The sequence below is a fragment of the Lytechinus variegatus genome, chromosome 11, assembly GCF_018143015.1.
Source record: "Lytechinus variegatus isolate NC3 chromosome 11, Lvar_3.0, whole genome shotgun sequence".
Taxonomy (NCBI): Eukaryota; Metazoa; Echinodermata; class Echinoidea; order Temnopleuroida; family Toxopneustidae; genus Lytechinus; species Lytechinus variegatus.
The window spans coordinates 13450492-13474838 of record NC_054750.1 but is presented as its reverse complement, the minus strand read 5'-3'; the positions used below and the strand labels follow the sequence as shown (position 1 = coordinate 13474838).

The window sequence follows — 24347 nt, the reverse complement described above, 5'->3', positions numbered from 1 at the left end:
GGAACATGATACTTTAAGGGATTTATTAAGCAGGGTGGTGTTTCACAAAGTCATCAGTTTTGCAGGACTTTACTACGCATGTATAGTTAGCTGTTCTTGTGTAAATAGAATACCCTTGATTTTTTTTCTGTTTTAACAAAGTGGGAGTGAATTTCCTTATAACATTTTGAAAATTATCATCTTTGCATTTAGAATTTCAGATGCTTGTCGACCATATTGACAACAAGAAATTTAAGTGATAAATATTTATCTAAATTTCGGGAAAACAAGTAAAACAGCATTTTATCACATAAAACACCAGGAAGCTGCTGATGTTACCTCACAAATTCACCTTTGGAAAATCTAGTCATTTTTTTATTTTTTTTTTCAAATCTTCATCAATAAATTTCCTTTTTTTTTTTTTTTTTTTGCTTTTACCATCGGTATGTCGGAGTGTGATTTCCCCTTAAAGATCAGCTTTATGAAACCACACCACCCAGGTGAAATGTATGGTTCAATCAGGGAAGTGTTATGTAGAACACTTCCCTGGTTCAATATAGAAGGGCAATACAAAATAATATTAGGGGAGAAAGAAGTAAGAAGAGTACTCTGTATGAGGAGGTTGATGGAAGACAGATTAATGGTTGATCGGTTGGTTTATTGACTGGTTGATTAATTGGTTGGTTGTTTGGTTGGTTGGTTGGTTGGTTGAGAAGAGGACGTCTGTATGAAGAGGTTGATGAAAGAGTATTAAGACAGATTGATGGTTAAATAATTGGTTTATTGGCTGGTTGACTGATTGGTTGGTTGGTTGGTAGGTCGGTTGGTTGGTTGGTTGGTTGGTTGGTAGGTCGGTTGGTTGGTTGGTTTGTTGATTGGTTGAGAAGAGGACGTCTGTATGATGAGGTTGATGGAAGCATTAAGACAGATTGGTTAAATAATTGGTTGGTTTATTGGTTGGTTGTTTGGTTGGTTGGTTGAGATGAGGACGTCTGTATGAAGAGGTTGATGGAAGAGCATGAAGACAGATTGATGGTTGGTTAACTAATTGGTTGGTTTGTTGGGTGGTTGGTTGGTTGGTCGGTCGGTCGATCGGTCCCTCCCGACAAAACGGACAACACTGTAAAAAAATATTGGGTAAAAGTTAACCAGCACGAGGGTAATTATGTATCCACCCAATTTGGGGCAGTATTTTACCCAATGCATAATGTGCAGTAGGGTTAAAAAATAAGTAGCAATTACTTTATAATGGGCAAAATTTTCATCACACTGAATAAATAAAAATGCCCAATGTTGGTTGGACACGTATTTATTACCCTCATGGAACATTTGTTACCCACATTCAAGATGGGGAGCAGTCGCTGTGGATAACGAATCAATGGCGAGATCGATAGATAAGCCTTCAGACTTATTGTTTCAAAAGTATAACACCTGCTTCCTTTGGCAAGGCGTTTATCTGTATTCGCAAACTCTCAACACCGGTGAAATTAAAAAATAAATTACTTGGATGCTGAAGCGCCTGATCTGTGTAGCACTTAATTATTGTCTTCAATTTTTATAACGAGATATACATCAGCACTCTCACAAAACCCGGAATTCTCAATTTGACTCTTATGAGTGGCAAATGAGGTTGGGATGGCACAACAGTTTGTCGCATTTTATATATATCCAGTGAGTTGTAAATCCAATCAATTGAATCGATATGCATGCGACATACATGATAAACTTTCTAACTTTCTGGAAGATTATTATTTGTCAGGCCAACGGATTCGTCCCTCCCCATGGATGATATAATCAAGAGCGATGTAGGGTATTTTTAATATAAAGCGCATTAATTGAAAACTTTAGGAGCTGGGTGTGTTCAATATCAAATGACGGAGGAAAAAAAATAAATTTGAGCATACTAGTAGTTTAATCATAATACTGAACCTATCTCGATTTACATTGTTTGTACAAGTTTATTTGCAAATTGTCATTGCTATTACGAGCATTTCATTTTGCTCTATTGAAATGAAAATAAAAGAATTTGTATTCGAATTTGAATCTAGACCTGCAGGCATGTCTTTTAGCACTCTTCAATTTTCTTCTCCCGCTTTCATCATCACTCAAACATAACCTTTCATTGAAATGGTATAGCAGGGGCGGATCCAGCCTTCGCCAATAGGGGGGGGGGGGGGCCCGGAATTTTTTTTTCAGCCATATTTTCCCCGATCGGCCACTCGAATATGATATTTGCCAGGATTTTTGGTTTCTTTAAAGGGGTAGTCCTATTAGTCACTTCTTAGCTTTATTCTTATGAATAAACATAAATATATAATACCATAATCATTATTTATATAATGCGAGCGCGAAGCGCGAGCTATTTTTTGGGGGGGGCAATCTTATGTACTTTTTTCTAAAAGTTTTGAACATTCTGGGCAATCCTGAAAAAAGATGTGTATGCAAGTGAATAATTATTACGAACGTGAAGCGCGAGCAGAAATGAACTGATGGAAAAGGTACTGTTAAGGACTTGCTTGCAGTTAGCCATGAAGACGTTACATATTTTTTTAAAATCAAATAATGCGAGCGCGAAGCGCGAGCTGAAATTTTTTGACATTTTTACCTAAGGAATGGAAATTCTAAGCACTTTTTGTAACTTAACAGAATAGGTATATAACTAAACGATTGGTGCGAGTGCGAAGCATGAGGAAATTTTTTTCGAGATTTAGTAGACCTACTGAACGAGACACTCTTTTCAAGTTTTGTAAATCATGAAAAGGATGAGGAAGTGGGGATCTTCCTTACATGGCGAGCGCAGAGCGCGAGCGGAAAATTTTTATATACGTTTTGAGCTGATCGAAAACGTATTTGTTATGGACTGCTTGAACTTAGCCATGAAGACGTTACATATTTCAACATTCAAGTATTGCGAGCGTGAAGTGCGAGCTGAAAATTTTTGACATCTACCTGAATAATGGAAATTTTAAGACTTTTTGTAATCGTGGAAAGGATAAGATAAAAACTTAACATTATTGATGCGAGCACGAAGAGCGAGCGGAAAAATTCTGGACACTCTATTCATGTTTTGTAAATCATGAAAAGGTTAAGCTATTGGAAATTTTCATACATTAATAATGCGAGCGCAAAGCGCGAGCAGACAATTTTTTTATATTGTGATCTGAAACTGGCTAATTATTTAAATGGAGAACAAGCTGCGTATCTGAATAAACGTGTGTTTCAGATATCGACCTAGAATTTGGGTATTCTAAATACCCTTTTTTACCAAGAAAATCAATAAAGCGAGCGCAAAGCGCGAGCTAAAAATATATGATATTCCGATCTGAAAAGGGGTCATTTTAAGCTCTGTATTGCAAGCACTTTGTGGAAAAATTGTGAGGTGAAAAAGGTTCACAGTTAAAACAGAGCTGATATTTTTCATTATTGTTACTTTGAGTTTTGACATAGGACCGGTATATTCTATAAGGACATTATGTCATCATAAGAAAATGATGACTATCTTCCTATTTATCTTTCTAAGCATGAGAGCGCGAAATCTATTAATATTATGGCCTGAAAACTGGACATTTAAAGCACTTTTGTAATTATGCATAAGATGCATGAGTTTAATATCTATCAATGCGAGCGCAAATCGCGAGCAGAAATTTATGATTGTCATCAAATGGTGATTTTAAGTAGTTTGTTTTAGAATTAATATTGAGATATACATAACTCACTAATCAAAATCCAAGTGTGCAGCGCTAGCTGATACGTTTTGACAATCTGACCTAAATAGGGATATTTTGAGAACTTCATCGAATACAGGAAAATGATAGGTACCTGACAAATCAAATTTTGCGAGCGCGCAGCGCAAGCAGAAATTGTTAATATTCAGACCATAAAACAGAAATATTACACTTTTAAAAAATCAATTTGTAAATAAAACAAAATAATGAAAGTTCAATTTCCCAGCTGAAATAAGTTTTGTATATTGATTTCAGAATTTGATATTTTAAGGTCTAAATTGAGCAAGATATCACCTAAAAGGCAATGCGAGCGCAAAACGCGAGCGAAAATTTTATATCCCGACATGAAAGATTAAAAAAAAAAATTTCCAAGTCTTCCCCTTATCTTATTTTATTCACTCATCTTCCTCCTCTTATGCTTGCCTTCCTTCTTTTCTCCTCTCTTTTCCCTTTTTCTTTTTTCCTTTCTTTTCCCCCTTTTTTTTGCTCCGCCAATAGGGGGGGGGGGCCGGGCCCCTCGGGCCCCCCCTGGATCCGCCTATGGTATAGTCTCTACTCCCTGGCTCTGAAAATCTATCATGAAGCATTGGTGTATAGATTGTGGGCTTGGGGACACTGTATGGACCCCGGGGGGGATGCAAAAAGAAGAAAAGGAAGCGGACAGGGGTGAATTGTGATGTTACTTTTATTACTATGTCGAAATATACCACGAGAATGTATTTTATTCTTTAAAAGGCCAAAACTGTAAAAAAAAATAATAAAAAAAAAATGGCTCCATACGCTATGTTGTGCCCCAGTTTGAAATTATTGGCTCGATACTGCGCGCGGGCACCCCTTTCCTCTTTATATACCTTCCTAACCGACTTTCTCTTTTTTCTTCTTTATTGTCATAATTTTCTTAAATAATTTTTTTTTATAATGAGTTGGATTGGTTCTTAATCGTGTTATTTGAAATTCCAGAATTTCCAGAAGTGTAAGCGACATGGATGAAGTTCTCCCAGAAACGATTCTTTTATTGAACCCCCTTGAAATCTGTGATAAGAATTATTAGCCTACTTACATCAAATCTGGGCATGTGAGTATACATACAGATTAAGCGGGCAAGCTTCTAGAGCGTGTGGGTGTTTTGATGTGCCCCCAATATGCCCTTTGCCCCCATCAAGTCTCTACACCATGGTTCGAGCATGCCTTCTTTGAGTTTGTCTTTTCCTGCCGTCCATTCAATAACATGGCACAGAGGGGCACAGAGATATGTGGTGGACCTTGAGTCGATATATCGCAGTGATCTGCAAATAAAAGCCCACCTATAAGAGCAAACATAACCTCGCAAAGATCATTCACTCTAGGCTTAGACCCCTTTTGTTTTGGGTACTTCGACTTCTTACCTCGTGCATGCAAGTAACAGGGGTGTAACATAGTATTGTTCTGCAACACAGAACTTGCGGCCATTTCCTTCTGTATGATCCATTATTATCGTTCTTTGGAGTCTTGTGAATGTTTTTTCCTGAATAAATTGCTTCATCATGGCTGAGATGAAGGTATGGACAGTGTTACTGGTCCTGATCTCTTTTCATGGAAACTCCGACAGTCAAACTGATATGTGTAAGTACATTTTAAAAATCTATTTTCCAAATCAATATTCTCCATATAGCATACTCATTCTCGGTATTCTCTAAGAAATATATTTCAAAATATAAAACATGCATGCTGACAATCCTAAATTTCTAATCATCCGGTTTGTGGAGAAGGGTTTAAATAAACTCATCCCAGCCTATTATTAAAAAATCGTAAATAAACCATTTCCCAGGAAGAATGAACTCGATGAAAATGCACAAATGTAGGCCTGGTTTGGATTTATTATCAAGTAGTTTTCAGAGATGGAGTTACCGCGATTTCTAAAGAAGTATGTAAAAGAATAGGAGTACTGTACGTATATAGCTTTTGGTGGCGACCTGTGATGCCGCCAGTTTCATGGGAAAACTGAAAAGTGATTTGTGTTGAGAATAGATAATTGCGAATATTTTGTAATTATCGTTACTGTATCTGGCCAGTAATTTATTTGAGAATATCTTTACAATCTGCTAGAAGATTCCAATGAAAAACTTGTCGAACAAAATTATATCATCCTTGCATGCTGCATCAAAGTTGCTTTAAACAAGGGCGTAGGCTTGTTTGAGCATGGGCCAAAGTCGACGGAACGAAAATAGTAATAGGGGGTGCACATCTTGGGGAGGTAAAAATAAAGAGTATTCGGTGCACATCTTTGGGAGGTGGAACTAAAGTGGTACGGGGGTACACATCTTGTTGAAAGCAGAAGAAGGGGTACAAACTCCGTTTTGCTTGCGAGTGTCGAAACGGCTCAGCCATGTCAGCAGGAGGGTGGACGTGCACACACATTACACCCCCTCCTCCCCCCCCCCCGCCTACGCCCTTGTTTTAAAGTGAATGCGTTGGATGGTTCTCTGTCTCTTAAAACTCCTTGGTTCAACAACTCCATGAAAGTACAATAGAGGCGATATCCTTACACACTCGCAAGAGTTTTGCCTTAAAGGACAAGTCCACCACAACATAAAGTTGGTTTGAATAAAAAGAGAAAAATCAAACAAAAAAACTGAAAATTCATCAAAATCGGATGTAAAATAAGAAAGTTATGACAATTCAAAGTTTTGCTTAATTTAACAAAACCAGCACATCCTGGTGGGTATGCAAATGAGGAGACTGATGACGTCATCCACTCACTATTTTTGTTTTTGTATTTTATCATATGAAGTAGGATATATTCTATTTTTCTCCTCATTGTCAAGTGAAACAACTATTAATTCCTCCCTGAACATGTGGAATGAATATTCTATAATACTATATGATTCAGTCACGGTGGTCCATATTGTCAAATCTATAAAATATTAAATATTGTACAATTTAAACTATACACAACAAAAAAAGTAAGTCCCCCCTAAAGGCGTAAACAAACATCAATAATTTCCGAACCAATGCGAGTTTTTTTTATATATTTTTACATGAACGTGTAGGTAATTTTATAAGCTACCCTATGAGTATATGTTGTGGATGTATCTTACGTCATGCTTCAGTGAGTACCGTCAGAAGGCAAAAATGTCACTATTCAAAAGTCACAAGCAAAATATCATGACTTTGATTCCATTTTATTGGAACTAATTCCACATTCTCATGATGAAAAATAGTCAGAAGGCTTGTAAAAGGTACTTTCTAAAAGACGATACAACTTTTTTTTATAAATTTCACGGTTGAATAAACTCAAGTCCAAATTTGCTATAATTGGATTTTTACACATTTCTATCAATAAAAATGCTAGAATGAGATGACAGTTATTTTGGGGAAGATTATCTTCAACAATATTAATCGTTTCACGGTTCAATGAACATTTATTGGAAACCAAAAATGCGATTTTCAAATATCGTAGGCAAGTATTGCTTCATTTCGGTAACTGAAAATGATCTTTTTCTCAACTTTTTCGTTATGTTCGTGACCAATTAACATGCTTCAATGATTTAATGGTGTCAAATTAAACATTTACGCTTGAATGAACATGTGGAATGTAATTAGCTCATTTTTACGTTATTGGAAAAATTCAATTTGTAACTATGGATATCTATCACAAAACTCCTTGCACAGTTCATTTGATTTGATTTTTACGAAAATCCCGATGTTTAATGCATCAGTGAGCACACAATATTAAAAAATTATGCAAATGAGAAGAAAATTCAAGGCCTTGGCCCCACTCTGTACCGTATCGAATGGTTATTTTGGTGTGCGCACCTTTTGGATATTGTTACTCTGAAGCCATGTGCGAAGTTTCATGAAATAAATGTTGGCAGAAGTAACAAAAACCGTCCATGAAACAAACCCTCATTTCATATTTGTTAAAATTTTGACTTCCTCTCTCATAGACTTGTGAACATTATGGGTGCATATGTTTAAGCATACGTAACTCCTTATTCAACATGGTGGAACTTTTTTTCAAGGCTGCCTTTAGCAATGTCCTTTAGCAGTAATGTTTATCAACCTATGGGCAGAATTCTGTGCAAAAACGAAATCGATTTGTTTATTTATGGATGAGTGAGCACGCATCAAAGTGGGAAAATTTGTATTTTCAATGTCACAGACTCATTTTAAAGGGTAATAAAGTGAATATTTGGGGCGAATTTGGTTTCAAATGTGTCTTTAATTGCTGTTATTTTTATCATCCATCATTTCTGTCACCAAACACTTTCCGAACTTTAACCATTTTCATGGTTGAGCTAGCACACTCGAAAACTTAGGAATGAATACATACTGCATAAATGTATTCTTTTCCTAACAATTTCTCAGGATGAGTTGAATGTATGGACAGATCCGTGGTGGATCCAGAATTTTAAATGGGGGAGGGGCCTATAATCGGGGAGCCATCAACATTGTCAAATTTTGACATGATCTAACAAGTTGTAGAAGATACTACCCAAAAACCCTATGATGATACGTCACAATGCAGGGGCCGCAGTTTTCAAAGTGAGGGGGACTGGCCATGCCATAAATCACAATCGTATTACATTTGTATTTGCACAATCTGAAAAAAGACTCTTGTGACTTTCAAAAATGGTAATTTTTAGTTCAATCTTTAATTACTCTTGCATGACTCAACCGATCAATCTCATTTTTCCCCAGGAGTTGCTTAATGAGTGTAGAAAACCACCCATGAAATATCATATCTCAAAATAATTCGGTTCAAAAGTTACAGCAATTTGATTTAGGGGGATTTATTTTTTTTGTTGTGTATATAAAAAACAAAAGAAATAGTGAGTGAAGGACATCATCGACCGCCTCATTTGAGTTGTACATATCACTGTTTTGAATTTATGAAAATTCTCTACTTTTGTGAAAAATAAGCAATACTTTAAAATGTCCTAACTTTCTTATTTTACATCCGATTTTGATGAAATTTTCAGCGTTTTGCTAGTTTAATTTGTCTCTATTTATTCAAATCAACATTTATCTGGGGTAGACTTGATCTGTAAAGTTAAATTGAACAAAATCGAATTACAAAACGAATTATCAAATGTTTGATAATTTCATTGTATTGAACAACCAACCTGATAGAATGGTTAAAAAAAATAGAATTGGTCTTTGGATGAAACTCATCGCTTCCTTGCTTCGCACTGAAAGGAGCGAATCTTCCCCGATCCTTGCCATGGAATCAACCTTATCAGGAAATCATGAATTTCCGAAAATTCTCTACTTTTTTCAGTTACCATGATCATGACGACGGATATGGGTACACCACCGCCAACAAATAGCACCCCACCTCCCCCTCCCCCGCCATCAATTACACCACCCCCACCACGAACTTCAACACCAGACCCTCCAATCACAACACCAACCCCACCTCCCCCACCAACAATCACCCCACCCCCACCACCACCATCTTCTACACCAGAACCTCCTGTTACAAGAACCCCGCCACCACCCCCTCCCCCATCCCCACCTCCACCCCCACCATCATCTACCATTCCCCCTTCGACCACTCCTAGTCCTACCACAATGACCACACCCACTAGGATGAGTCTCACTACCACCGTTGCCATGACTACTCAACCAATCGAAAGAACTCTGCAGACCACTCGACAGAGGACCGAACCTCCTGCGTCCGTCGAACCAAACCCTGTCGCTGAATCACTTGGAAAGATTGGTGTCTTGTTAGCCACATCGCTAGATGAGGTATTTCATGGTGTTTCTTAATATACTCTCAACCCAAATTTTGTTGTAGACACCGAATACCTTTTTCAGTAGTGGTATCGTATAGGGGCATATAGACCCACCCCCCCCCCCAAAAAAAAGGGGGAAAATCATATTCTTCCCAATAAAATTGTTAGTAATCAATACATGATTGATGTCATCGAAAAAAAATTCAAGTAAGCTCATAAACTTTCAACTATGCACAAATCATATTTTATGTTTATGCGAGAAGATTGAAGATGATATACGTGTTTTATTTTAGTTCGTTATACATCAAGGAATGCAAAAATAAATTGGTTTACATTGTGCCTACACCCGGAGTGAAAAGAAATTAAACAAACTTTACCAGTATGACAAACCTACAGTATCAATGATAGAGAAGGTCGAGTTTGTAAGATGGAATAATTGCTTTAAAAAGTATGCATTATTCAGATTTGTGACTTTTAATCATTTTACAATAATTTTTTTAAATCGTATTATGAGCTTTAATCATGACTTTGTAGTCTAGACTTATCGTGTGAAGTGTATTTGCACAAGTTCCGAGAGCGTGGTACAAAGGCTCTCCTCTGATAAAATTACAGGAGTCTACTTTGTCTACTTTAAAGAAGGTTTATCATTTGAAACTAATATTTACATTAAGGTTCTAAAGTCTGGAGTTATTTTTTCTAAATGATAAGACAACGATGATTGTTATCATAATTTGTTAATTTCATGTTTATAAAATCATCGTATTAAATTTTCATGGGTTAATTTTATACATGCTAAGGCAATGCCCTTAAACAAGACATATTATGTACATTGCCCTTATTATTCTTCATTGGAGGTTCTAAAGTCTGATGCTAACTGCTCTTGATTGACAAGCTTAACGCTGTTATCATAATTTGTGAATTTCATATTCATGTGTATGAGTATTCGTTCATGTGATCCTGACTACGGTATCAAAACGGCCAAAACTCTTAAGCAAGGCATTTGTATTTAAAATTGGATATTTTGACATTAAAAACCTCTGTGGGTTTGATAATCATACTTATTATTAGCGGAATCTGTTCCCAGAGGTAGGGGGACCAGGGGCTGGAAAATTTGACAAGCAATATGAAAAAAAGGGTTATCACCCAAAATTTAAGGTAATTTTAACCCCTCCCCTAAAAAAAACAAAAAAAGAAAAGAAGGAGGTTTTCACCAAAAACGTAAGTCCAAAATACATGTATATATTATTTTAATTGTGAATGATGTATTTTCTCCGTCATAAAAGACCAAAAATAGTAGGGGAGACATTTTGATATTGTGTCCCCCTACTAGTTTTGGTAGGGGGGACGCGTCCCCCTGCCCCCTGGGATTTCTGCCCATGATACTTATAGGTGTATTATTAACTTATTATCAGCATCAACCTGCTATTAGCCATAGTCATTTTCCGTTTCTAAATCGCAAATTCCATGGCGATGATTTCACCATTAGATTATTCGATAAATCCCGGCTCGCACTGTGCGATCCGATGCGATACGATTTTCCAAGAAATCGCATTTTTGCATTAAATATAAAAGTTCCAAGATACAACAAATATTTATATAGAGTTTGGCATGATGTTAGGAATACTGAAACCATATTCTTTCCGTGGTCGGAGTCCAAATCGACTTCAAGTCGCAGCCGATGATGACGTTATTACGATTTGGAACTGAATTTGTTTTTATTAATTCAGGAAGGCTCGAACTGGACTGGATTTCGATTTCAGTAGTCCTACCACTATTCTGAACTCTGATCCGTAAGATTTTAATAGTTGGAATGTCCATATCAAATGTTATCGCAACTTTGAGATTCGGATCTCAACGAATCGCATAGGGTGAACCGGGCTTTAGGCAGGGAGGGGATGGATGTAGCAACCTCTTTCCATAGTTGATGTAAAATTTCAAAATGACAGGCCGGAGGGAGGTGCGACGCCCAATCCCTCCCCAGGATCACCGCCCTTTTAAATTCCGGGTGTCTTTGTTGTTTCATAATAGCTCTATGGTTGCTCTAAACAAAAATTCCCAGTGTGTGTTTTAAAATTCGAATTCCCTTTTTAGGGGGCGGGGTTATGAATTCCAATGTCCATTATAATTATTCGATAACATGAATAAAAATGTAATCAAGCATTTTCAAAATCAATAAATTTTTTCACACGCACTCTGTCGCTTCCCGATCACATGAATTTGGTTTTAAATGATTTATGTTCTGATCGATACGTCTTGTTCTATTTTGATCAATATTTTAGAGGGGCCTGAATGTTGTGTTTACGTGCATTAGTTTTTCCTTCCCAAATTCCATATTGTAATTCATAACCCTGTTCTTTCCTATAACACGTGCCAACCTATTGGAATTCATATCTATTTATCTTTTCTTTCTTTCTGCCATCCCTTTTTTGGGGGTTGTACTTTTTTGTATTTACACATCTGAAGTTTAACAGAGCCCAATTCAAGGAGGTTATAGCACGGGAAGTCAACAACTATTGTTCCGAATTCACAGGTCAATGTCTTGGGGAAGGAAAAACTGTAAGGTATGTACCGTCATCGTTATAATTATGATTATTAATGTTTAATTTTCTTTCCAAGTCCGGGTTCCAAGTATGACCCGGTATGACCAATAAATTTGGTAAGACCCTGTCACAATACTGCCGGCGTACGATATCGTCTGCTTCTATTTAACATGTTGTTAATTGTTAAATTTAAAAAATCCCAATGTCACATTCTAATTGGCTCCAAACCGATCGCTGACTATATATTTTACTAAAAATGACATTACAAAATATAAAGAAATAACTAATCACTAATCGAATGGGTATAAACCACTATGCCCTTGCCTGATACCGCCACTGCAGATATTATCATCATCATCTTCGTCACCATCAACTTCATCATCATCATCCTCCTCATCTTCATCACCATCATTATCAAATATCATTATCATGTGATACTCCAAACATCGGTAATCTACATTCTACCCCGTGATGACGATGGGTGCTTCACATCAAATTTTGCTGCATCGTATTTCACGTTGATTCATGACTATCATGACTATTGATTTATGATCTTTATAGCAGTTTAACAGCGCTCTTTTTATCGAAAAGGTTGAATAGCGTGTGAGAGAAAATGAAAAATGTCTCTAGCCTCCCTGGAAGATCATGACCTCTGAAATTCCAGCATTAACCTCGATCGTCCATCATTTTAATGTCACTGCGCGCTACCGATATTTATTGCTCGGATCAACATCACTCATCGCCCAGTCAATGACGACACCCCTGTCCTTGCAGGGCAGCGCCATTGAGGGACGGGGGGGGCGACTGTCCCCTGTGGTATTTCAAGTAGTTAAAAGGAGAGGAGAAAGGGAAAGAGAGAAGAAATAGAGTATAACAGAGAAACGTCTGGTCCGTGTAATTTTATAATGCCTTAATATCATTCAGTTGAGAAAAATCATTTACAGGTTGTCTAAAGACTTGTCCAGTCCCTCCCCCAATCAATGATCCTCGTGCCGCCCCTGGGTCATTGTTATCATATTTTGTAGTCTTTGACAGTTCTTTGATTTTATTGTGTTTTTATTTTCTAGTGCCATAAATGTGGTGATTGTCAATGCCGAACCGTATGAAGTTCAGGTAAATGACGCTAGACGGAGACTCCTCCAGGAGCAGGAGATCCTGGTGGAGTACTATGTGCAGGATCCGGTCTTATCTACCAACGTCATGATGACAACAGAGCAACAACGATCCTTCCTCGCTAATGATGACGTCGACGACGCCTTAAAGGTATGGTAAAAACATTTTGCTGATAATTGTAGGAAGTTCTCGCTCTGCGATCGACCCACGATGGATTCAATAAATAGTGAATGTATTAAAATACCCTTAAATGACAATGAACAGCTGGAGCCTTTGTCAAAAATTGGTGAACCAGAAAAGAAGTTTCATCCTAGGTTTCGGACCGGCCTAAAACAAAAAATGCAAATATGTCATCTGTCCAATGTCCAAGACGAAATGATTCACCAATTTTCGGCAAAGATTTCTTGGTTGTTCATTGTCATGATTGGCATTATTTTGACAATAGATTTTCCATGTTCGAAAATCGATGCAGATTTATTGGGGAAATATATTCAGGGGTCATTTTTTAAGAGATATCTCGAATGCGTTTCCTCAACCATTTTCATCTGTCAAGTTCTTAGACGTGACAAATTGTCAGATCTTAGAAGCACAGTACCTATGACAACTCTGATAAAACATCTGATACACCCGACAGGTTCGACAGTCCTTTTATCTCTTTTTGTCATATTCCTAAAATAATAATCGAAAACAATTTAAATAGAGGATGCCAATCTATATACAATAACAGTTGTCTTGAAATACATCTTAGTTCGGAGCGTTTTGGGAATAGAAAAAAAACATTTTTTCATTATCTTCTACCAACACGGATTAACTTTCTTCATCGTATATCCTTTATTCTTTACAGACCGACATCACTGGTTACACTGGTATCGCACCTGTTTATGCCGATCCAGTGGATGATGAGGGACTAGAAGGTTGGGAGATAGCTCTCATTGTTATAGGATCAGGGGCTGCAGCTGGACTCGTGGTTGGCGGTATATACTACCTCAATTATACCAAGTTAGTCCTTCCATAACTATATTATGTAACAAAAAAGTCTGCTCGTATGTTTGTATCGTGTCTAAGGAAAATGTCGATCCTATGAATAAAAAAGCATAATGATGTTGATCGTTTCGTCATGCTAATCTTATTCATCTTTGTCCTTATGTCGCAGATTGTAACGTAATATGTACCATATTATTTTCGTAGATCCTAAATCTAAGCGTAACTACTTTAACCGCGATTGTGGTGGACAGCACTAAACGTCTGACGATTCATGAAACGTTTATTTTGCATATTGTTATGACAAAACTTTTTATTAAACTCTGCGCTCGTATGATTGAAGGCATTTCCCCGCTTTTCTATTTCAGAAAATCCAAGAGCGATGAGTTAGATGTGGAACTACAGGAGAAGAAATCAAATCTGACGGAACAGCAGACTGGAAATGATTATTCTACGGTTGTAACCACGAATGGTTTGGACCAACCAAAGAAAGAAACCAAGAAAAAACCTCCCGTGGACGAAGCTAACGTTGCTACACAGGTAAATGGCGTCCTGCCATTACTCTGATATTATTGCATTCTCCCTATAGACTCTTCTTACCACTCAGCTTAATCAGAGAGTTTAGTTTAGGATTCTAATGATTTTATGCGTGCCCCGGCCTGTAGGTACGATAATGCTTTAACAAACCTCATTATATCATCATTGATTCTCAACAGATTTATTTCGAATTCTTGGCAATCTGCTCCCTATTTATTTTACTTAAATAAATCTTTGAGGAGTTAATTTCAAAAAGTCTTTATTGAAGTTTAAAGTGAATGGCTTTTTTCTTAAATGTGAGACCTTTTTATCGTTTCCATGTCAGTTTGAATTTTCGAAACAGTGATGCCTTCAAATATATACAAGCTTCGCTTAATGGACTTGATTATTTATGAAATAGGTAAAAAATTCGACCCCCACTTTATTCCTAACTATTTGCCTCGAACAGGTGAAATACAAAGATATACTGATTGAAACAGGGTATGAAGCAGTAGAAGGGAACACTCCAAAGGAAGCTAATAAGATTGACGAAAGACCAAACGGAGGAACATCAGTGGTAGTGACTGCTGAGATTTCATCATCCTCTTCCGGCTCTTCCACTCCATCGGACACTGAGCAAGATGCTGTAAGAATCACTTAGTAAATTCATTGATGATGAGATTATTTATTAATACATGATGAGATTATTTATTAATACTTATGATAATTATTCTTGCTTAAGTATTGCTTTTCTTTATCAGAAGTCTCTAAGCACTCTACAAGTATAATACAGCATAAAAGTTGTGAGCACCGGAATCGGTAGACTAGCTTAGCCGGGGTAATTTGACAATTGAACAAGGTGGATACGTGCATTTTTCAGCTTCACCAGGGCCCCCGTTTCGTAAAAGTTGAGTAACTGTGCCATCCAATTGTGACTTGCATTGAATCCTTGATTTTTACTGTCTGCTGAGCATTGTTACCATGGTAGTTAATATTAATTGTAGAGTATTAAAATGTGGAGCGTTGTGGCCCGGTGGATGAGTCCCGGGACTTTGAAACAGAGGGTCGTGGGTTCGAATCCCAACCATGGCGTGATTTTCTTCAGCAAGAAATTGATTCACAATGTGCTGCACTCAACCCAGGTGAGGTAAATGGGTACCTGGCAGGAATTTATTCCTTCAAACGCAGCGCGCGTAACAGCTGCTCTGCCAAAGGCAGGGTAATTATGCTGCATATACTGTAGGGCGCTTAGAGACCTCTGATAAAGTAAGTATTAAGCGCTATATAAGCAAGTATAATTAATTAATTTGTTGACAAGTCATCGCCAAGATATTACCTTGAATATTATTATGCTACTATATATATTGAGCCTATTTTGAGTTTGAGTGGAGGATGTGAAATAACAATGTGTTTGTTGTATAAATATCGTAGGATTTCATATGCACCCAATCAAGGTAAAATCCCGGGGGGGGGGCCACTTCCATTCACGAGTGGATACCATGCGCGACCATGGGGTCTCGAAAAGCACCCTAAACACGTAATTTCCATATTCTGAAAATGCACCCCTTAACAAGTATTGGCGTGTGAAACCTTACCCTTAACAACAAGTATTGGAAACAAAACGATACTCTTGGCAAATATTCCCTGAAATGAACCCCTAAACAAGTACAGGAATATTTTATTGTTACGGGTCCTTCGGTCGTCGATCGGCTTTACCTTATTTGGTTTAGTACTCACCCCAGCTTCTACACCTCGCGCAAATCGGACTCTAAACACGAAGTGTTGGGGCAAAAGGACATCCTTTATAGAACATTTTAATTTTGTTTTATCATCCCCGCAAATTCGACCCTAAACACGTAATTTTCCTAGCGAAATAGATACCCTTTTTTCATTATTTTTGTGTTTTTGACACCCTTATCACGTTACGTACGTAACGTGCCCTATCGTGAAAAAGACATCCTTTTTACGTGTTTTTTTGGTCGCACATGGAATCCACTCGTCAATGTAAGTGGCCCCCGGGGGTAAAATACTTTAATATTTATTTTTTATAGATATTTATAAAATCACATTCAATCACCAAATATGTATGATAACCGCTCGAAGAGCCATTTAACAGTAAAAGAAAAACTATATTTAAAAAAAAAGGACCGATAGAAGGCACTAGAAAAATATCATATTTTGGCATTAAATCAGCCTTGGGAAAATTATCCCATGGCTTCCACACAAATTTGGTGCTATGGAACTCCAGTAATATTCCCATATTATCGACCCCTTTTTGAGAAATTGTTTAATATTAAATATGTCACACCTGCTCCATTCATGTAATTGACCCTCTGCCAAAGTCCTTGAACTGAACTTTTATATTACTCCCAATGTCTTTAGACGGCGGAAGATAAGCAAGAGATCCCACCAGACTATGAGCCACCACCACCCATAGCTAATGATAAGGACAATGAGGATCAACTTGCCAAGAAAGAAGAAGACGAGGCAGTGAATGAGTTAGACAAGCTCATCGATTCTCAAGCGCAGTAAGACAAACTTAAGATAAATTTTAGTTCAGTTATGCACGCCACAGCCCACAACTGGGCGTTGTGGCGTGCGCCTGTGATCCAAGCTATGTGGGGAAGTTACAAATTGATGCAGAGGTTCGAGCCCTGTCACGTCTTTCGGATGGTGACGTTAAAGGTCGGTCCCACACGTAAATAATCATATCTGATTGATACATGTCTGACAAAACTCAAATACACACACACACACATATTATAAAAATGAGATTATGAAATATATGGCCACTTAAAAACGATTTTCTATTTCAAGTTCTACCTCCTAATGTAGAATTCAGTGCAAATTAAGACAATTTATATCATCTTGCTTTATACTGCTCCCTCTTTCCAGAATACAAATTCCTGATAATATTAATCCATTCTAAGACAAAAGGTCGTATACCGCGGCTCTTAATGAGGTTGATCAAAATAACCATTTGGTGAAGATAATTTCACTGTGGGTACCTCGACAATGTGAATGTTCACTGATTGTTCACACTGTCGCGGGGAGATGTGATTCACTCTGTTTACAATGCTCACATTACACAGTGTGATGGTACTTTCACAGTGTGTTCACATAGTGGACTGTGTAAACGTACATTTCACACTGTTAAAATAATATGCTCAAATTCAAAAGTGTGATGCAGTGTCTCGACAGTGTGTGTGTGTGTGTTAGCTGTGTGTTCACTTAGTAAACTGTGTGAAAATGTGATTCACACTGTTTAATGCTCAAATTTAATAGAGTGAATATAATTTCTAATTGTGTTCCACACTGTGAACACACTGTATGGCACTTTGTTCTTTGCTGCAGTCCATGTAATGCATTCGCATTGCTAATTGGCACATGTGGATTTGGTCACTTATTCGTCATTCATCTCATTTTCACTTTCAGGGAGCTAACAGTCAACTCCGTAGAGTTTCAGAATCCAGGGTTTGATGCATCTCCCGAAAACTGAATGGAGTGACTTCATAATTGAATACAAGGGCATATCTTCCTCTCAGCAGTGATCATACATGATTTTTGCAAGAATGTAAGAAGGAGTTTTTTAGGCGTTAGCATTCTGCGATAGACGCTAGAAAAAAAATCAACTTTAAAAGAACATTTAATCAAAAGTGAAGACGAAACTTAAGTATCATAATTGTTTCTCTGTGATAAGGGTCATTCTCTAACTCATCGTGAGCAATGATGTTAGTTTGTGTAATCAATCAATCAAAATGAATTATTGCTACCAATATTATTACCAACATTGCTTATTGTTAGTTCAGTTGTACGTGAAAGGTGAACCACAAAAGTGACTCACAGGTGGTAGGCCTGAATTCTCCCCCCCCCCCTCTCTCCACCCCCCCCCCCCCTCCCTCTCTCTTCATATTTCCTCATTTCGCACCCCACACTCTCGTACCATCTTAATCGCCAGTTATTTGAAGTATGAATCAATAATCTATGTTAGATATGTACTTCTCAAGCTACACAGACAAAAAAATCAAATATTACCAAGGCATTTGTTACCTTTTTTCTCTCATTTCCATATTAATATACTTTATACCCATATATATAGTAATCTTGTTATTCTGTAGTTACATTCTCTCTTTGCATTTAGCATCATCATAAGGAATGGTTTATAATGTGTTATCACGATATTAATAAATGATCAGCATCTTTATAAAATTCATAACCGTTTTGATGGAGTATATACGCGAAAGCGAAGGGGCTTTAATACTAAAAGTAATTCTTGTATAGGATGCAAGCTAGCATCCATGTTTAGTGTCTAGTGCTGACTAAACTTATTTTCAGCGTACAAAATTCAAATTATGATGTTTATACGAAGGTATTCTCCTTTCGTTCGTAAAACGAACATGTTGAATATGCGATCATTAATAGTTGTGAGCCTAGATATTGTATTTTTTCTCGGAAAGTCCATCATTTTTACTAAAGATAGTGTCTGATGATTTCATGTAAATAACTCATAAAAAAATGATAGTTCAGATACTATTTTTTTTTACTCTATTTGTAATGAGTATACAAATTAAAATATATAATTTCCTGCATTTCTCACTTGTTTGTTTATCTTATTTGAGCTATTTTTGTGAACATTCTTATGTGAGAGTGAGATGATTGAATACTGACAAGTGCTTTGTCTATCAATGGGGACATACCAGGGTCCCGTCCTAAAAAGAGTTGTGATTGATCCGATCAACCTATATGGAAATCCATCAATGTCATTACTTTTCTTACAGGACATTTTGGCAATGCCCTTTTGTGAACAAAGAAGAGTTTACTGGGTTGTTAAGAACACGATGAATGTATGAATATACACCATTATGTAAACATTCGAGCAAACATGCATTTCATATTTTGACGTTGCTGGCTTTCCATAGCTGTGGTTGATCGGATCAATGGCAACTCTTTGTAAGACGGGGCCAAGGGGTATAGGGGTGAAATGTACTGCTTCAAAGTGTTCAGTAGGGTTGTACTAACTTCAGAGCAGCCTGAAATCAATTCTACTTTGGTAAATATGGTATCTGTGTTTTAATCCTTAATCATGAAAATTAAAACGCCACTACGACGTAATATATATTCAAAGGGTTACTCTAAAATTACCACAAAATATGATATTCGAAAGAAACGATATGTGGTATGATAAATATGATAGACTAAAATGCTTTTATACAATGGTAATATGTTTTTGTGACGGAACAAGCTTCCAATTTTGAACAACTACAATTTATATTCTTCGGTAGCGAATATCAACCAAAACAAAATCAAGATAAATCCTCCTTGTCATCAACAGACCTTGATAGGATTCTTCAAAGATTCTTGTATGCTTGTAGCATTTCGATTGCGTTCGGGAACAGTCTCAAATCTTGACATCTTGATCGCTCAAATGTGGGTCTATAACTCGGCCAGCTGGCAACTGCTAACCCATCTTGGGCCGTCTTAGCATGCTTTCCGTCGTAGAACCTCTGCCCACCTTCATCGTATGTCCTGGTTATTTCTCCAAGATTCCAGACGTCGCCGGTGGAAGCTCCAAACTGGTATCTGCCTTGCTTGAACAACACTCTGGAGCCTATACCAATCAGGTCTTCAGTGGGAGTGGTATTCATAGCCACAAGATCATAAGGCTGAGTTCTGCAACTTGGATCTGGATCGTCCCAGTCAACTGTATACTTCATACTAGACTTGTCAAAGTGTGCCACCACTGCTGGATAGAACTGCCATGCAGCGTAATGAGCAATGACGGCATCTCCAACCATTGGGATGGATGCTCTCAGACTACTTTCATTTCCATCGTATGTTTGATCGAGGTATGAAGACGCGTCGTAGCTGGGTGGTTCAGTGAGAACCGTTTCTTTCAAATGCTGACTGATCTTCTTGATGATGGTATCATAGCTATTGGTAGAGTTCGTGGTGTCCACAGTCATTACGTATGGCTGATGGTCTGTCGGTAGGACCATCCCAACACTGCTGCCCTTCCATGCATCTCTATCCTCAACTGTCCCTCGACCAACCTCTAACACGAGAGCACTCTTCTTAAGAGATCGTAGAGCGAAATTAGCTTCCATCTTACAATTCTGACTGTTGGTGTACTCCTTTGACACACACATGACCACTATTGAACTTTGCTTCAGTCCGTCGGCGATTTGCCCGAACATACCAGAATCATCAACGCTGTTCAGTTGTTCAATGTCAAGCCAGACCTTTTCTCCTATTACCTTTTCAAGGTCTTGTTTGATTTTTCGGGGATCGGAAAATTCATGGCCAGAAAAGCTTCGGACCTGTCCAGCGTCAAATGAAGATTTGGAATTGGTCCAGCAGTAAGACAGGAAAACTCGCGGAGGAATTTCTTCACCTTGTGATTTCTTATCCGTCGAGGCGTTCTTGGACTCATTGAAGACATGCTTCTTTAAGTTGGCTTCAAGTTCTTCAGCCTTCTCTTGCCACACATCAGAACTCGCAAATTGTATGTACAGTTGTCCCGCAAGCAGCATACCAGCAGTTGTCTGAAGCCAGTTATCACTTTTACCAAGAACGACAGGGATTACAGTTTTCCCCAGTGTTTTCTTCGCGTACAGAAGCTCAGACATGGCTTGGCTGTCCTCGATGAAGTTGTCGCTGAGGCAAACTAGGTAGATGGAAGAATTCTTGATGAGTTGTACAGCTGATTGAATATCAGTTGCTAATTGGCCATGAGTGGATTGTCGTATCTTATACTTGCCGCTAAACTTCTTTGTTATCCGGGTAACAGTCTCATCATCTTTAGCAACTTTCGATATGAATACGTCACAAGACGCATCCTTATTCTTATCCCCCTTTGTATCCGAATCCAAACAGTTGAAAATATTTGGAATAACCCTGAGTTGATCTATCCTGAGGTCAGTGAAAGTTAGGCTATATCCAACATAGTTGTTTCGGGAAACCTGTGGATCGGTGAAATCTACATGTTTCCCGTTGTAGCGAGGCTCACCATTTGCATCCTTTGTGATGCTTGTTATTCGACCCATATGCCATCGATCAGATATCTGGCCTAGTTTGGCAAGCTCCGATTTTTTAGCATCTGAGAGGGTCCTGCCAGTGCTGTCGCAGATGCTGCCATCACTATTCTTACCACAGTAATAGAGGCCTTGCTTAAAGAGAACCTTTGTCCCGACCCCAACGGAAGATGAACTTGGTACCTTATCAACACACAAGTTATCATATCTTGCTGCTTCTGCTGCCCAATTTCCGTCCGTCCATCGAATCATGTAGCTTAGAGTATCAGGTACCCAGCTCTCAATAGTAGCAGTGAACCAACCATTACCGTACCAATGCACAAGAGCTCTGTCTCCAACTTTTGGAGTTTCATCACCATCATCGGATTCGTTGGTCTCTGCCTTTTGAGACGGGACTTGCTTCTCTAAAGCACTGATCAGCTGACGAAACGATTCGTTTGTTGATACTCCAAAAGCAATATCACTCAGTGATCCTGAAAACGAGTATTTTTCGCGTAAGATTTTCTCCAACTCTCCAACGATCTTCGGATCGACTTCAGCACCCATCTTGAACATGGATTGTTGACAACTTTCAGTTTGTTTGTATTTAACGAATTATATGTTTATTGAACTGTAGAATGGGTGAAAACTAAAGGTTTACTATTGAAAATTACACAGATGACAGCTTGGATTCGACTGACTAAAACTGAAGATGGAGAAACAGATGAACAAAACTTCTTTTAATACAAGCTATCCTGGCATGTGACACTATAATTCGGGTTCATCAATCTGTATTGAAAAAGGGAAGAAAAATCATGAACATGATGAATAAATTAAGTGGAGTTCACTCAAACACTTCATTTCAATTCCTTGTTTTGAGCCCCTTTTAGGGTCCTCTTGAATATGATTCGGTACATTTTAAGCCTGTATTAAGAGCTATCTGTTCTTTTAGATGAATCACCAAGTGTTTATCAGTTATGACATCCAAACTGCTGCTATGACTAAAATGAGCCGGAAATAATCAATATTCTTGAAATCGGTGTACACCGAAGGCCTATTTGCTCACTCGATTCTGGGGGGGGGGGGTAAATAGTGGCTCTTAGGAGTGTACTTATTTTCAGTGGTGTACTGCATCAATATTCGGGGGGGGGGACAAAATTCTTTTATTAGTAGCATTTTCTTGGTTGTAACACTTTCGAATAGGTAGCCCAGACCAGCCCATACCCCCATCTACACTAAAAAAAATGATCGGGTGACTTTATTCAATATGTATTGTCTCACCGACAAAAATGATCAAAATCAATCAATTTCTTGGTTAACATAATTTTGGTTGATATTGACCAACGGTCGGACACATTCACCAATTAAGATATTAATTACTTTTACGTCCCTTTTAGAGTATATATATATATAGTGCTTATTTTCGAGTGGGGTCGATACTCCCGGGGGGGGGGGGCACTTGACGAGTGGCATGCGCGACCATGGGGTCTCGAAAAGCACCCTAAACACGTATTTTCCATATTCTGAAAATGCACCCCTTAACAAGTATTGGTGTGTGAAACCCTACCCTTAACATAATTATTGGAAACAAAACGACACTCATGGCAAGTATTCCCTGAAATGAACCCCTAAACAAGTACAGCAATATTTTGTACATAATATATGTAATATAAAAAAAAAGAAATATTCGTATTTTCATGATTCAATTAAAGTGTGAGTCATTCTTACCGCTTGACAGGATACTGTAAACAGAATGAATCCAAAACCAAAATTCTTGATTGCACGGCCAATTCGCGGGTCGAGTCAAAACACTAAGTCAAAACATGGCAATTAAAAGGGTCGAACTCCAAAACGCTCTTGGGTCTGGTTATGACTTGTCGATTTAGCATATAAGAAAAAAGGCCTTTATAAGATGTTTGTAAAAATAATTACAGCTAGTTCGCCCACGATTTAACAACACAATGGAGTCCAGTTTGATATCCAGACGTTCAATTCGTACCCCTATGCGAGGAAAGTATATCCTCTCGACACAAACATAGGTCCATGATCGACACAAATAACAAACCAGTGACGGCCTGCATAACAGAAGGAAATAAAACTTAAGTGTTTAGGTGCACAAGTCGCTACCAGGAACTGCCCCATATTGATAGTCTGCATGCACATGCCATTGGCTTCCGCAATTCACACAGGGCATAATGCAGAAAGTAGAAAGTCTGTAGCAGTAAGACTAAGTTTACTATGACTTTGGCTGCCTTCATCAAATTTGACACACACACTAGACACAGACATGTAGAGTTTGGAAACTAGTCTTCACTCGATAGACATGATTATAATTGGTAAAATGTCAAATTTAAGTCTGTGCTAGTTTGCAGACTAAAAAATGATGAACGGGTAATTTAGACAAACAGGGAGTGACCATCCCCCTCCCCCATCCCCTTTGTGAAAAAAAGAAGATCAAGAAGAGGAAGAGAAATAACAGTAAGAAAGAAGAGTAAAGGGATAGATCAAGGGGATCTAGTTTGGGTCGATCGCGTGACTCTCCGTAGGACCTGCCCCAATACGTTATCCTATATAAGGCCTAAAATTTTGTACTGCAATGGGCGAAAATAACAGTTGGGGAAATATACACTGTTACGTGGGCATATTGTAAGAAAACTCGGAGAGAGTGAACTATTTTGGTAATATAGTAAATAATAAGTTGTTACATATTTTATATTAATCTACTATTTACTAACTTCACTAAGCGGCAATATATGCCCATTCAAT

The 24347-nt window shown here is 37.9% G+C and overlaps 2 protein-coding genes across 2 annotated transcripts; one reads left to right on the top strand and one right to left on the bottom strand.

Moving 5' to 3' along the window:
* Nucleotides 1-5047: 5047 nt before the first annotated feature.
* Nucleotides 5048-18214, top strand: LOC121424092. Its single transcript, XM_041619688.1, has 9 exons — nt 5048-5306; nt 8965-9434; nt 11885-11982; nt 13029-13224; nt 13919-14073; nt 14424-14595; nt 15041-15217; nt 16954-17099; nt 18007-18214. Exons 1-9 carry the CDS (start codon nt 5228-5230, stop codon nt 18068-18070), a joined length of 1557 nt encoding a protein of 518 aa, XP_041475622.1. The 5' UTR covers nt 5048-5227; the 3' UTR covers nt 18071-18214.
* A 591-nt stretch (nt 18215-18805) lies between these two features.
* LOC121424091 lies at nt 18806-22205 on the bottom strand. Its single transcript, XM_041619687.1, has one exon. It carries the CDS (start codon nt 22155-22157, stop codon nt 19920-19922), a length of 2238 nt encoding a protein of 745 aa, XP_041475621.1. The 5' UTR covers nt 22158-22205; the 3' UTR covers nt 18806-19919.
* Nucleotides 22206-24347: the final 2142 nt, after the last annotated feature.